Source organism: Plectropomus leopardus, chromosome 4 (genome assembly GCF_026936395.1).
Source record: "Plectropomus leopardus strain MGB_pleo_1.0 chromosome 4, ASM2693639v1, whole genome shotgun sequence".
Taxonomy (NCBI): Eukaryota; Metazoa; Chordata; class Actinopteri; order Perciformes; family Serranidae; genus Plectropomus; species Plectropomus leopardus.
The window spans coordinates 17582706-17597535 of NC_142179.1; the positions used below are offsets into that span (position 1 = coordinate 17582706).

At 38.6% G+C, this 14830-nt stretch overlaps 2 protein-coding genes across 6 annotated transcripts in view; both read right to left on the reverse strand.

Annotated features, from left to right (window-relative positions):
* Positions 1-1010, reverse strand: part of rasef (RAS and EF-hand domain containing) — a 42936-nt gene extending 41926 nt beyond the window's left edge. For 2 of the 4 annotated variants that reach the window (XM_042488813.2, XM_088076667.1), the window contains exon 1: positions 109-1010. In XM_042488813.2, the coding sequence (XP_042344747.2) occupies positions 109-674 (566 nt within the window). In that variant the 5' untranslated portion in view covers positions 675-1010. The remainder of the gene's footprint in view (positions 1-108) is intronic. The other 2 variants (XM_042488812.2, XM_042488814.2) reach the window with 2 other exon arrangements.
* Positions 1011-1932: 922 nt separating this feature from the next.
* On the reverse strand, positions 1933-14617 carry LOC121943932 (uncharacterized). Of its 2 annotated transcripts, none has more exons than XM_042487545.2 (15): positions 14464-14617; positions 12069-13697; positions 9564-9726; positions 9061-9215; positions 8290-8324; positions 7574-7721; positions 6670-6830; positions 6048-6202; positions 5479-5562; positions 4900-4966; positions 4032-4151; positions 3793-3920; positions 3470-3586; positions 3192-3299; positions 1933-2272 (listed from the first exon to the last, which is right to left on the reverse strand). In XM_042487545.2, the coding sequence occupies exons 2-15, from the start codon at positions 13510-13512 to the stop codon at positions 2176-2178; spliced, it is 2982 nt and encodes a 993-aa protein (XP_042343479.2). In that variant the 5' UTR covers positions 13513-13697; positions 14464-14617; the 3' UTR covers positions 1933-2175. The 2 variants fall into 2 exon arrangements, with proteins under 2 accessions (XP_042343479.2, XP_042343478.2); XM_042487544.2 differs by having other exon boundaries at positions 4029-4151; positions 14464-14616.
* Between the last annotated feature and the right edge of the window lie 213 nt (positions 14618-14830).

Sequence of the window (14830 nt, forward strand, 5' to 3'; positions counted from 1 at the left end):
CCTCTTCCAGGACGGACAGACGAGCAATAGATGTCGTAAATAACAAATGAAATACAATCATGGCAAAAAAGGAAAGAGAAAGAGAGATGTGTGATGTTGATATCTCACCTGGATATGACCTGTTCCCTGTTCATCGAAAACTCTTCCTCACTTTCTGAGGAGTTCTCGTCTTCTTGTTCTTTGTCATCTTCTTTCTCCTGGTGTCGCTCTCTGAAACCACTGATGAACTCGTCTAAGGTCACCGTGCCATCTTTGTCCACATCCAGGCGGTCAAAGATGCTGTCCGCTTCTTTGGACGGGACACGAAGCTCCTTACAAATAGTAAAAAACTCCTGTTTTTCAATGCACCCCGAGTTATCCGCATCGTAGGCATGAAAGAGTGCACTCAGGCGCTTTATTTCTTCCTGGCTCATGCCCCTTGTTGATGCCATTTTTTTCTCCTGGTGTCGCTCTTTGAAGCCGCTGATGAACTCCTCCAAGGTCACTGTGCCGTCTTTGTCGACGTCCAGGCGGTCAAATATGCTGTCTGCTTCTTTGGACGGGACATGGAGCTCCTGACAAATAGTAGAAAACTCATGTTTTTCAATCCGCCCCGAGTTATCCACATCGTAGGTGCGAAAGAGCGCACTCAGGCGCTTTACCTCTTCCCTACTCATGCCCCTTTTTGGTGCCATTTTGCTTTAAATATATATTTGTGAATTTGGTTTTAGAACAATAGGAATAGTGCTATACAAAATATCCAGATAGGAAGCAAGCCAATTAGTTAAATTTAACAGCGCTTTTCCTTTTGGTGAGAATCAGAGATGGTTTGACGCCAGCTTTTAGTGGGAGCAAGTAAAACAATTTGATCCATGTTTGAAAGAAATCCCACACCTCAAAGACTGCAGGATTAGTCTCAATCCTTTAGCTACCACTTTTATATATCTCCCCTCCTCCTCTATCTTTTTTTAGTCTGACACGTGGATTCTCCTGACAAAACCACATTTCTTGGGCCCAAAAAGATGGTGTTGCAAATGCTGTTAAAGCCATGACTGGCATGACGTGGAAGAATTCCTCAGGGCGAGTCAGACAGAAGGAAATAACAGTCAGTGTGGCCGAGGTCTGCAGGAGAAATCCTGTTTTCCCTGCAAACAGGTTAACAAGTGAATCCTCAATATCATATACAAATACCACATCTGGTACTTTTCTTCTGCGTATAGCAGTTTGCTGTTTACTATATGCATTCTGCAATTCTTCTAACTTAAAGTGTTAGTGGACGAGCTCATCGTTTCAGCCCAACACTGAAAGGTGCATGCATGGATGGGAAGATACTGTGAGTCATGCTTGCATCGAGAGGCAACCTACAGGGCTAAAAAAAAAAAAGAAGAAGAAGCCAACGCAGAGTACCAACAAAAACTGCAGTTCTCTGAACAGCCACTCGAGGCTGGCTCCAAAAGCGAGTTAATCCTCATAGACACCCATGTTAAAAATGCCCCACAATGGATAGAAACATGTTAACAACCTGGAACAAAAACCTGTTTTCGTTTTTACAACTAACTTCCCCATTTACGACAACTTAAAGTTACATATAATTACGGGCAGCCGTTTTGAGTGGCACGCTGTCTGCCGATGGAGTCCTCGGCTTCTCAGTTAGATCCATCCCTTGCACCTCCTCAGCACCTCTCATCCAAATATGTCACTTGTATGTGTATGTGTGTATATATATATATATATATATATATATATATATATATATATATATATATATATAAGGGTATATAGTGAGCAACGATTGCAAGTAAATGAGCCTGATTAAAACTCAAAGAACTGAAGTAACACTTACTAAGACTTTAACATAGTAGGGTTATATTAAGATTAAACACTAGCCAATGGAGCCTCAGGATGGGAGATCTGAAATCTATCTTCAAATACCCACCGTCAAACAAACACAGATCAATTTTAATACATTTTATTAATCTCTGAACATAAGTCATTATCCTCTTTGGGACCCAGCCAGCCTAATTTAGCAAATTTAGGAATAAAAATAATAAAAGCAAGAATTGTTATGAAATTGCTTCTTTATCTGCATTATTTTTAGGATTATCTACTATTCGTATCTACTTATCTACTATTAAATTTCGCTCTTTGACACATTGTGTGTATCTGTCCAGTTGTGTGCAGATGTTTCTGTCTGTCTCAGGGCAAAGCGTAAACTTTAACAGTTTCGTTAACTTCTCTGATCTCTCTCTCAGCGGGAAGACGGACACAGCCGTACAGATGGAGCATCTTCAACCTATACAGAGAGAAATATAGAAATAAATGTAATCGTGCAAAATGTAACAGTGAGTTATTTAATGGTTCTAACTAAAGAGCTAAGTTATCACGCAGTAAGATGTTTGGTTTAGGATGTTCTGGCATATCACTCCCACAGTTACACGACAAGCAGCTGATCTGTTTCTGTTTCCCACCAAACAGTTGGTCATTGTGTTCACGGCTTTCTTTTGATTATCAGTGAACTGTGCTAATAATAACAACAGGGAAGCGCCTGCTTGTTGCGTGTTTGGTCATTTTTACTGAATTTACAGAAAATTGGGAAAGAAAATGCAAATTCATGTGCTTTTATCACCAGTATGTGAATATCGGGATCTAGTTCATCATAATAAGTAGGTGGCCCAGTTCTTCAGACAGGTGTCACTTTATCACATTATATAAAAGAAGAGGGCATAACGAGATGACATAATTAGTGCCAGTTGAAAACCAACAAAGGAAAACAATGGATGTTTAATAACAGAGAGCACTCTGGACAATAGAAATGGAGAGTTTTGAAGAACTTATATTACAACTCTGCGCCTTTGGAAGAGCTTTGGTAAAAGCACTGTGTGCATAAAACGTGTTAAAAAGTCATCCAGAGATGACAAAGAGTTGCGGTAGCCTGTGCTATTATTGAACATCATCATTTATCATCTGAATCTGTTTCCATCGCACATAGTCACATTCACCCTTTATGGATATGCCAACTTTTCCACCTCCTTCAAGATTTTAACCTTTTTTTGTGTTACTTTTAGATTTTTTTTTTCTGAGGTTTTTGGTGTTTACATTGAATTCGGGCATAAAAAGAGGTTGCTGGAAATGCACCTACACTCACATATCTGTTTATTTACATCTAAATCAAGCTATCCTAAAATACATTTGTGTATGTAATGTGTGTTTACCTTTTGCAGTGTCTGCAGAGCTTCAGTATATTCTCCGAGGTGATGTGGCAGAAACTGAGTTTGACAGTATGGAGGTGTTCGCTGCAGTAATTTGCCAGCACATTAACCCTGAGACACACACACTTAAACATTTTACTCATCAGATTCATTGCAGATATCTGGGGATTTAGTGATAAGGCTACACCAAGATTAGGCAGTCAAAAACACAAAAACAGCAGTACAGTCACAAAAACAGAAACACACACAGAGCTCAGTTTGTTGTGTGATGTGTGTCGTACCCTTTGTTTCCTGTGCCAGTCGAGCTGAGATCCAACTTCTGAAGTCTTCTGCATCCCAGAGCCAGAGCCTGAACTCCTGCATCTGTTACAGCCTTACAGCCGCTCACATCCAGAGATCTGAAACACAGACGGACACACACACACACACACACACACACACACACAGACACACAGACACACAACAGCTAACTGTCAAACTGGACATACATGAGTCTAACTTAAGGTTAGACGACACTATGTTAAACTTTGGGTTTTTCTCAAAGGAATAAACATTTGTCACACCGCACAAGTATGGAAGCTCAAGTTTGTGTGTGTTTGTGTACCTTATACAAGGTGTGTGTTTGCTGATGCTGTGTAGTGTCAGGTCAGAGACTCCAGGACAGCAACTGAGGGTTAGACTCTGAAGTTTGACACAGTTCTGAAGCAAAGTGTCCAACGTGGCATCAGTAACCTGTCACAGTGAGAACAGATGCACAGAGTAGATTTGAATCTACAGCTAAAATTCAGAAATAGAATATATTAATAATACAAAGTTAAAGTCATAAAATATAAACCTCACCGCCTGTAGTCCAGTGAGATTTAGTGAACTGAGACATTTGAGCCGCGACGTCATCGCTGTGAGAATGTCTGCGTCGACTTTTGGCAGCTGTCCGATGTTTAGATGCTGGAGGCCGGGACACGTCTGAAACACAGAAACTGAAAAACTGTCTTTGCTGTACATGTAGTGGAAAATGTGGTGTTAAACTGTTCTGTATTCAAGGGAAATATAAGGACAGGAAGCACCAAAGCTTTGAGGGTTTTTCTAAAGCATGTTTGTGCCATACCTTAGACTTCATATGCTAAAAAAACAGAACAGCATGCTTTTTTAAAGTGATTTAGGCCACACATATACGGGTATAATGCAGCTTTTTCTGTGCATTTTGGTCTTTTGTCTTCATGCAAACTACATTTAAGGTCAAACATTTTTTTGTGATGGGTAAAGATTTTTAGAACTCAATTTTCAGACAGGAAAATTGTGATTTTTGGCTTTTGACGTCAGAGTGTGTACTGTTTTCTCCTTTGTGAGGCATCACAATGGAGGCTACATTTTTTTTGTAGAATGGTGGACATGACCACAATAGCGATTTCAGGCTTCGGACCGATTATATTCTTCTTCTTATTCTTCTGAATTGCATGGCTGTAGGGTTACATTTCTATCACCAGTTGTGGGTTTGGTTTGCTTTTGACAGTGTTTCAACTGTGTTTTTGGTTGTTATTTGGAGGTTATTTTTTTTATATAGCAGTGCCTGTGTGGAAAGGATTTTTTGGAAAACAAAGCAGGAGAGAAACTCTATTTTCAAAAATACACTTCTCTGTGTGGACTGGGCCCTAACACAAGATAATTTAAGAAATAAACACAATTTAAGTGTTAACTTTTTAAAATAAAGTACCTCATATACTGTCTGCAGACAAGATGGAGTGAGGAACTGACAGCCAAACACCTCCAATCTGCACAGACTAAAATGAAAACACACAAACAGAAACAGAAATGTGTGCACATCCTGATTATATCTGAATGAATTATCCACTAAAAAAACATTGTGTTCTTAATGTTAAGAAATGTATGTATTAATAATGTACCATGGACAGAGAAATTACAATACTGGACGTGGTTATAATTATTGCCAAAAGGTAGGAGTCAGGTAGCAAATTTTAATTTTCTAGGTATGAAATATGAATGAGATTTCAACCTGGCCAAACAAAGACACCTGACGACTGGGTGCAACATAATTAAATCGTATCAGTCACATTAAATGACTTGGTCTTAAAGCGACAAAAGTAACCCACAGGCATCCACATGCATAAATACATTTATGTAAGCAAAGTCAAACAAAGTAAAACACATCGATATACACACATGCACGTTTGTCTGGTGCTTCTTGACATGTACATATACCAACATGCAGGCTATAATAACCTTATATTTTTGCAGTACATAAATAAATAAATATGGACACATTCATACTGACCTTTCTTTGTGTCTAATGACGAGTTTTATCAGCGGGTCATCAGTGACATGACAGCCGTTCAGGACAACAGATTTTAGTTGCAACCTACAGGAAAAACAATCTCGTGACGGGTGTTTTTAAATATAACATTGACAGCAAAATGCTGCGAAGGCAGCATGAGGGCGTGTAAGTGACTTTTTAATGCGACCAGTGAGATTTTGATGACAGACGCTGATTTATAAAAAAAAGAGCGATCTGATGACTGAAAGCAGTGCATGTTTTAAATAATCAATTTTTTAAGGGGTTGGTTTAGACGAGACATACAGCAACAGAATCATCTGCCCAAAAAGCATTTAAGCCTTCAGTTTATAAAACCTATAAATCAACAAATATGGACATAAAACAGCACAGCATGACCTCACCCCATATATATATATATATATATATATATATATATATATATATATATATACTGGGTCAGCCAGCAGGTCACCTTTGAATAGGGTGCATATTGTATGACAATTAAACAATTTGTAATTTCTACCACAACACTGAATAACATGTATGAATGTGTGTTCATAAAAACTGACCCCGACCAGCAGTCACTCAGAGCTTTCACCCCCGTGTCTGTCGCTCCACTCCAGCTCACATCCACGCTGGTCACATGATGACACAGCTGACCAATTAGAGGCAACATCTGGTCACCATGGAGACCAGGACCAGCGCAACTTATGACCTCGAGTTCCTATAATTAACAAAGAACAGGATATTATTTGGTCTTTCCACCCAGTAATTACACAAACAGGGTACAATTCAGCAGAAGATATGTACTGTTTACTCCAGTAGTACTTTATGTGTCGTACGGTCCGATGTTTTGTTGACACTGACAGCAGGCACATGGAATCAGGATGTGGGGTCAATAAATTTAAAGTGTCAATAGAAAAATAGGAAAAGCATCTCACCAGCAAATGACAGTAGATTCTCTAAAAGTATTTTAAGTTCTTTGCCTAACAAGTTATGTACTTAATTATTTACATAACACAGAGACAGCACAGTGGTTTACTGATTAAGAGGATCTAATCCTACAATTTGAGGGCCACTCTGTAAAAATCATGTGATGGCAAACATCGAAGTACATCACTGTGTTTCTTTAGCTCTCACAATGAAGAAGTCTCTTGTCTTGAATGGATGAGCTCTGATTCACTGATTTACCTCCAGAGAGTTTCTACACAGAGTGAAAAACATCTCCAGCCCGCAGGAGGGGAGAGACGGGCCGCTGCAGCTGTTCAGACTCAGACTGCGAGGACGATGTCTGCCCACACAAAGAAACCACCGCTCAGTCAGGGTGGCGTTTTCAATCCTCAGATTTTTCCCTTCAGACAGAAAGAGGTTTAGTGTTCAGTCTGTGAACCTGTTTCAGTGATTAAAAACTTTGGCTCTGACCTACAGTTTGTGTACAGCGAGGAGAGCATGTGATGGTGCAGGTCTGGTTATCTTTCAGTGTGTTTGTCCAGGGAGTGGTACAGTACACCGCTGCACTGAGAGTACTTACATCATGAGAACACAGCATGTGCTGTGACACACTTTGTGAAGCCTTCTCGGAAAGGTCAGGACATCCCACTTAATTATGTCATAACTCTAATGTTAAAGCTTGAAAAAGTCAAACTGCAAAATTCTACTATGTAAAACCATCTACAAGCCAAATCACATTACTTTGTCCCCAAATTGTTAGATAGCAGCAGGTGGACCAGGGTGTCCACAAGTATCAGAGACTTAAATTTAATGCTTTTTAAGACCTTTTTCCAGAAAATGTTAAGTTAATTGAGTTAAGTAAATCCACATTTTGCAAACTGCAAGCTAGTACAAATATACAGTAAAATGACAGTATGAGGTTCAGTGGCACAGAATGTTTGAAGATTTGTAATTTCAGAAATGTAGATATATTAAGCAGAAGAGCTCCACTCATTTGACCCAAAAAAATTAAAAGTTGAATAAATAAAATGTTTGAGACCTGATAAATTCAAATTTAAGACTATATAACAACTTTTAAGGCCTAATATTTGTAAAAATGAAATTTAAGACATTTTAAGAGACAGACTCCCTGGAGTGGACTCACAGAGAGTGTGATCGGTGGCCAGCGTGTGCAGGCGGCGGCAGACCAGCAGCACTCTGCACAGATCACTGTGAGGCAGCAGAGACAGGATGGACAGCCACACTTCATCAGGAAGACACAACCAGCGCTCACACACAGGGACACCTGCTGGCTGACAACCATAATGACAACACATTATACAAAAAACAGTATGAAAGAAATTTAAAGCATTCTTTTAGACTTCCAGTATGCAGGAATTTGGAGGATATACTGGCAGAAATAGAATATATATATTCTATAATTATGTTTTCTTTAGTGTACAATCACCAGAAAATAAGATTTTTTTGTGTTTTTTGCAGGTCTTTGTCCACTGAGTCCGCCATCCTGCACCACAATGTTTTTAACAGTAGCACTGGCATTAGATTGGGGCATCTGCGCTTCCAGGTTTGCGTTGGCTAACTTTATTAGCAGCCCCCACCACGACAAGCATAGATGGAAAAACACTGATTTGTAACATAAAACTGCTTTTTCCGTGTTGTTAATAGCTTAAATCACTTTGTACATTTGTTTTGGAGAGGAGAAGACCTCTGCGGATAATTTGGCTCCCTTTAAAAAATAAAAGAAAATCCTGAACAGTTAACACACATTCCTTTGAAATACTGTAATTAAGGCTTTTAAGCATCTGATAAATGTTATAATGTTGCATAACATATACAAGTGCAGAAATAAAGATTTCTTACGGAGTGTATGTCAGTTCGTTGACATCGACATGCACCTGTCAAGGCAAAGAAAGGGTTAGACGTTGCTGCTCTGTTAGGCTATAAACACTATAATTCTTAGAACTTATTTTTTTTGTTAAAATGGAAAGAAATTAAACATCACTGGATGGTTCTCAATAAACATTTATATTTACAAGACTTCACTTGACATAAAATTACACTGTTTAGTTCAGAGAGGTACAGCACATCATGTTTTTTAACTTTAAACTAAATGTTCTGACTGTACTGTGAAACACAAAGCTGGCGTTAACACTGACATTTACCAACTTGTAAACAAATTGTCATTTCATAGGTTACAAAAGGCTAAACAGACTGCCTACTGTTTAAAATCAGCCCTAAACTTTGCAAGTCACATTATATAAGCTTTCTAATCTTGAAAACAACCTTAAGCCTTTTCTCGCATTAACTGAACACTCAGAGTCTTCGTTAACCTCACAAGGAATTGATTTGTGTTTTCATGAGTCCTCATGAAAACACAAATCATAAAACACGAAGAAGTCTTTTTTAACTGCAGTGAACTCCCCTTTATCTTATGACTTGCTGCTGGAGCCGATAAAGTGTGAAATTAATTTCAAACAAAGATTCCTCAAAAGGAACAGAAGCAAATCTGTGTTGGCACCACAAATCAAAATCTGTTAAATGTTTTTTTTTTATGACTTGTTGATGCTTTTTTATCAGTTTTTTGTGGCATTTTATGATGCGTTTCATGCGTGTCATTTTGGCTGAACTCACCTGAGGCTGATGATGTTGGTCCAGGCACATGATGAAGAGGTGTGTGTGTTTCTGGAAGTGGCAGACATTTGTGTGTATGTCTGCAGAGGGAAGGTTTCACTTTGTCCTCTGGTGTGTGTCTTTTTCTGTGTTTACTTCCCCCTGATGACTGGGGTCTGCAGGAGACACAGCACGAGATACAGTGCAATACACCTAGAAAACATTTCCCCCCGTGCCATCTGTAGAGCTAATGTGAAAGAGCCATACATGTATTTCAGACATAAGTTGATATTTAGATAATAAATATTAACTTTGGTATTTTTCATGTGCTGTTATGTTGCTTTTTCAAAAATCAATTTGTAGCTCCATGTTTGCAATACAACTCAAAAATAAAAATGCTGAATGGGTGCTTATGGATGAGAAGTTGTTTAATGAGCTGAATTTAGCTGACTCTTCCTGTATTATTTATTGTATGAAGGTACAGTAACAAATTCAAGTGGATGTTCATGTACTTTATCTGTTACCTTTGCAATATGTCTTTTTTGGTTGAAGAGGACAGGGAGACACTCGACTTTTCACTGAGTTTTAATGGAGCTCCTCGTTCCCCTGCGTTTTTCTTTTGACCTGTGACACCACTCTGGCGACCACTTACGTCTGGATTACGTTCGATTCTCTTTGGAAACAAGCCTGAAGAAAGACACAGACAAACCAACACACAAAGTATATTTATGTACAATCACACACAAATACAAATTATTATCATCACAACTAATTGCATCACTTATTTGGGCTTTCTGTAAAGAGTTAACTAAAATTAAATGACAGAAACCATAACAGTAACCCCCAACTGCAGCCAAGTTTAAAACTTAGTTTAAGATTGTACTATAAGAGCCAAACGACAATGCTGAACTAAGGTTAATTTAAAGTTCACTTAAACAAGACAAAAACAATTACAAAACAAAAATAACAACAACAATCCATCTCAATAACAGTAAATATAATTCAAAGAATATTAGCAGGAAACACAGAATTAATATCACTTATAACAGAATTAAACACGATTGAGACAGATTAAAAAAAGAGTATAAATTAAAAGACAAACTAAAATAGATTAATTAAAATAGACATCACATAAAAGAAAGCCTCTAAAAATGATCTTTAAGAAGTGATTTAAAAGATGAAAAAAATAAGTTATGTGTAAGAAGGTGCTATATAAAAACACTTGCCTTGCTTTGCCTAAACTAATCCAAAACTCGTTTTTCACTTGTTTTGTAGTCCACAAAGATATAGTTTACAGCAGAAAAGGCTTTTTGCAACATTTACACAGCTTGTTATTTGGGATTCAAATACTGAACTGTTTCCCTTTGTTCTGCAGATGTTTAACGGTGTATTTATAGACTATAAGCGACAATAACAATTCATGAGCATATTCTCAGAATAATTTAGTTGAACTTGAATTACATGTACTGAACTGTCATGAGAGCCATTGTCACAAATATAAAAACATTTGACACAAAGCGAAACCGTTTTACTGTTAAACCTCAACCCTATAAACTATCTATAGGTGGATTATCCAAATAAAATATTACCAAATCTTCTTGCATCCTCGTCACAAGTCAATGATTTGTGAAAAGTTCATCAAATATATTTAGAGGGATGAGGAGGTTAAGAAAACTATAACACGATATTTTTAAGTCCGATAAATGTGTGCATTTATCTGTGGAGAGTAGGCCGTGTTTTGTCTTTGTTTCCTGTCCTGTAAATCAGGTTTATTTTGTAAGTTGCAGGTTAGAGAGCAGGGGCCGATCGGTTCATGAGAGGCTCCGGTAACGTTTCAACATTTAACTATGTCATAATAAATATCTGCCTTCGTGTGTTGGTATTTGAATGGATGCTTTGCTGATTTAAAACCAGCTTCGTATCTTAACAATGTGGGACGTAAGTAACTTAACTGCGGTAAACTTACCTCCATCGTGCCACCGCCCACCTCTCCCTGCTCACCTGTCACACGGCTGCTGCTAAAAACTACGAATTTAACTTCCGCATTTTAGTATTCCCGCCAAAACACACACAAAGAGTAGAGCCTATCAAGAGATAAATCCGCCCCTTCCTCCCTTCCTTCCTTCCTTCAAATGCAGACCAAACTCAGATCAAACAGTAAAACCAGGCAATGCTGATCACATATAAAACAGGTTTCTTTTACTGTAGCCTATAATGTCGTCAGAAACATATTTTAGCGCACTGTTTGGCTGTAATAGCTTATGAGAATTTGTGAACAGGAAGTGGGTGCCATACTGTTTCCTATGTTTTAAAAACGAAGGCTGAATATACTGAGATCAAAGGGACTGTTCATTACCTATGAGAGGAGAGGGGTGGCACAACATGGGGGAGGCCCTTCAAATAATTTTTAAGCACTGGGGAAGGAGTTAGGCTATGTTTTAAATTTGACTAAGGAAAGGGACATTCGACTTTGGATGGTGATTTTTGTATTTAATACCCATGCAAACCCAAAACCCCCAAAAAGGCTTTTTTTCTTTAAGAATGCCCAAAATCACATAATCTATCATAGCCAGAAACTGTGAGGTATGTTTTTTATTTGTTTATTTCTATTTTTTTAATGCTGGAGGCAGGGTCATGTATAAAAGAAAAATATTTGTAGCTCAGCGGAGTGTCATGAGTCAAGTCACACTTTATTGTGTTGCCTACTTTTTGTGTAAGTCGTCTTCAGAAACATATTTTAGTGCACTATTTAGTTGTAATTTGAGATTGTTTGTTAATAGCTGACTGTCTTCCCGTTGACAAGCAGCCAGACTCGCATTACCATCACTCACCAGCAGGAGCGTTTATTGGTCCGAGTGTGAAGCAGTGCATTCTAGTAATTGTAGGTTTTCTACCTCTTGATCAAACGCAAATGCCAAAGCCCTTTTTTCCCTTCTTTTTTTTTTTTTTTTTTGGTCATGTAGCACCAATTCCAAAGTGTTTGCCTCTTTTTGTTTTATGAAAAGACCACATTTCCAACAGTAAAATACCTTTTTTAACACCTGGGTTGGTGTTGCATGCAGCACTCTCCTCCACAGCAGGAACATTATCACGTGGTGCAGACCTCGGGTGCTCCATAAGTGTGTTAATAACATTATCAGCTGAAGTTAGACCTCCTGCTGTTCCTTTTATCAATTCACCACCTTTGTTGCTATCAAGGCCCAAATGTGTGTTGCTGTTAACGGTGTTTCTCTGACAAACTGGTCTACTCCTGGAAGAAATGGCGTCAGGTGTTTCCTTGACAGTCAGAGCTGCCCTACTTCTATTGAATTGAGATCTGTCCTGGTTTTTATTCATGACTCCTGAACTCGTCTCCTTTGTGATTTCTGCAGCGGTAACCCTGTTGCTGCGACCTTTTTCAGTCTCAAGTTTTTGTGGGGCAATTTCTCCAGATGTCTTCCTTTCAATTGCAGATTCGATACGTCGGCTTTGTCTTACTCTCAGGTGATCCACACAAAGCTGGTACTGCTCATAAACACTCAAAGTTGGTGGTATTTCTGAATGGCAGCCAAGACTGGGGTTTGAAGTCTTCTGCATCGGTTCCTGTGTCTTCTCATGCTTACTGTTGCCTATCTTATACTTTGCAAAAGCTGAGCTAGATTCTTGTTCTTCATCGACTGTCTCCTTACTTTGGCCCATCCTAGCACCCTCTGTTTCTTCCTCTACCACTTCCTTATTTGTTCTCCTCTTCCTCTCAAAGTTCACTTTGTTCAGTTTCATCTGATGTCCTGACATGTCTCTCTCTGACTGAACCAAAGCCGTTTCATAACTCACTTTCACGTTCTTTGCGGTGCCAAACATCATGTTCTCCACACTGCTCCAGCAGGATGTGGATTCATTGATCGAGCATGTTGCACCATTTGATGCAGGTGTCTGATTTCCGTCTAATAGGTCTGAGTGTTGTCTTTGATTAGACATGAACAGACCGCTTTCTCTGCAGCTGCTGTCTGGGCTAGGAGTTTGTTTATTGGTGGCATCCTGTAGCTTCATACTTTTCATATTTTCAGGAGTTTTTCTGTACTCCTCATCTGTCCTCGGTGTAAAGGAGAAAGGGGTGCTGGCATCATCTGGAAAAGGTCCAAATGTCTTATTATCACCTGCAGTAGAGGAGATGAGAAAATGGTATTCAGTTGAAGATGAATGCTTGTACAGAGGCACTTCGTTCTGTGTTTCCCTCCGCTCTTCATCGGCCAATATCAAGCTGTCAGCTCTGCAGAACTCGTGGTGAACCTCTGACCCGCTGCTGAGGAAACTGTGAGCCCATCCTAACACGTGTCTCAGCTTCTGCTGCTCACTGAAGAGTGAGTCACTGAGAAGATGAAGGTTGATGATCTGCCTATGATTCCCACAGTCCTCCAGGAGTTCACACGAAGTACGTCTGACTCTTGTGACAGGATGTGGCTCCATAGTTGGATTTGCTGCTTGAAAAGTCATGGGTTTTTTTTGTCTTTTTTAAATGCATTTGGTGCAGTAGGGTCACTTTTTTCCCCCTCACAACGTCACGTAACCTTCAGGCATTCTCTCGTGGCTGTGAGATCATTTGTTGTTTTGTAAAGTCGGTCGTTCGTCCTTCTGGGAAACTGTCTGTACACACTATGTCTTACACTGATGACACTGTCCTGTTGAAAAAGAAGCAAATAATCAACATTTGATGCACAACACAAGAATAATCATCATCCAATACACCTATTATTGTCTCTGTGGCTATATTCACATTAGAATCAAATGTAAACCAAATCATATATATATATATATACATATATATATATATATATATATATATATATATATATATATATATATATATATATATACATATATATAGTATATATTGCTCTCATGTGACAAATCTGTTTTCCAGTCACTGGACATGTGGCTGCTGTGAGAGCGGACATATCGCAATTCATGTATTTTTCCCATTAATTCATGTTTTTTTTCCCCACATCATACTACTTTATATTATGCAGAATGATGTTTGCCCTTCTTTCTATAGCGATAATTCAGAAGCTTGCACCAGTCTGTCCTTTTTCTCCAAATGTGATGTTTTTTTCTTGTTCCAACATGTGTGCGACATTGTTGGTTGGATGCAAAATGGTTCAGGGCAGACACTGATGTCAGATATGGATCAATTCAAAGATGAACGTAAACAGTCAAGGCAGAAATACTGTAATGGGGAAATAATCGGAATGAAGCTTTAAATATGATACAGTGACCTAAAAGGGTCTTAAGAGGACAAAAGTGATTTTTTTAAAGGAGGACCTGAGGGTTAAACCCTATAATGTGAATGTAGCCCACGATCAAGAGGTAATTTTGACTACCGAAACCATATAACAAGCAAAACACTCTATTATGATCCAGCTTAGAAGAATCAAATGTCAGTCTTACCTAAAAGATTTCCCCTCATCTGTTTTTCAATTGCAATTTCAGTTAGAGTAGAGCTGACTTGAACCGAAGTGTTGAACTCACATATATTCTCATTTAAGAAAGAACAGAGGCTGGTCTGGTGAAGATTTGAACACTCCTTGTATCTCAGAAATCATACAAACATCACCATAGTGACACCAAACAAAGTGCAATCTCGCTTTCACACCACATGAGGGAGACAAAGCTCTGACAAAGTTTTTGGGGAATAGCTCTAAATCTCAGATTCATGTTGACAGGATAATTACAGAGAGAAAAAAATCATATATTTAGGGACTGAGATGTTTTTGGATACCTGTGAGATTAAACCCAAACCTTTAACTTGTTAACC

Excerpts from the sequence above, each read along its gene's own strand:
- LOC121943932 (XM_042487544.2), bottom strand. The coding sequence starts at position 13,512 with ATGACTTTTCAAGCAGCAAATCCAACTATGGAGCCACATCCTGTCACA. Across the intron at positions 9,727-12,068 it reads CAACCCAGGTGTTAAAAAAG|GCTTGTTTCCAAAGAGAATC; the intron begins GTATTTTACTGT and ends GTCTTTCTTCAG. Across the intron at positions 5,563-6,047 it reads CTGAGTGACTGCTGGTCGGG|GTTGCAACTAAAATCTGTTG; the intron begins GTCAGTTTTTAT and ends TTTTTCCTGTAG.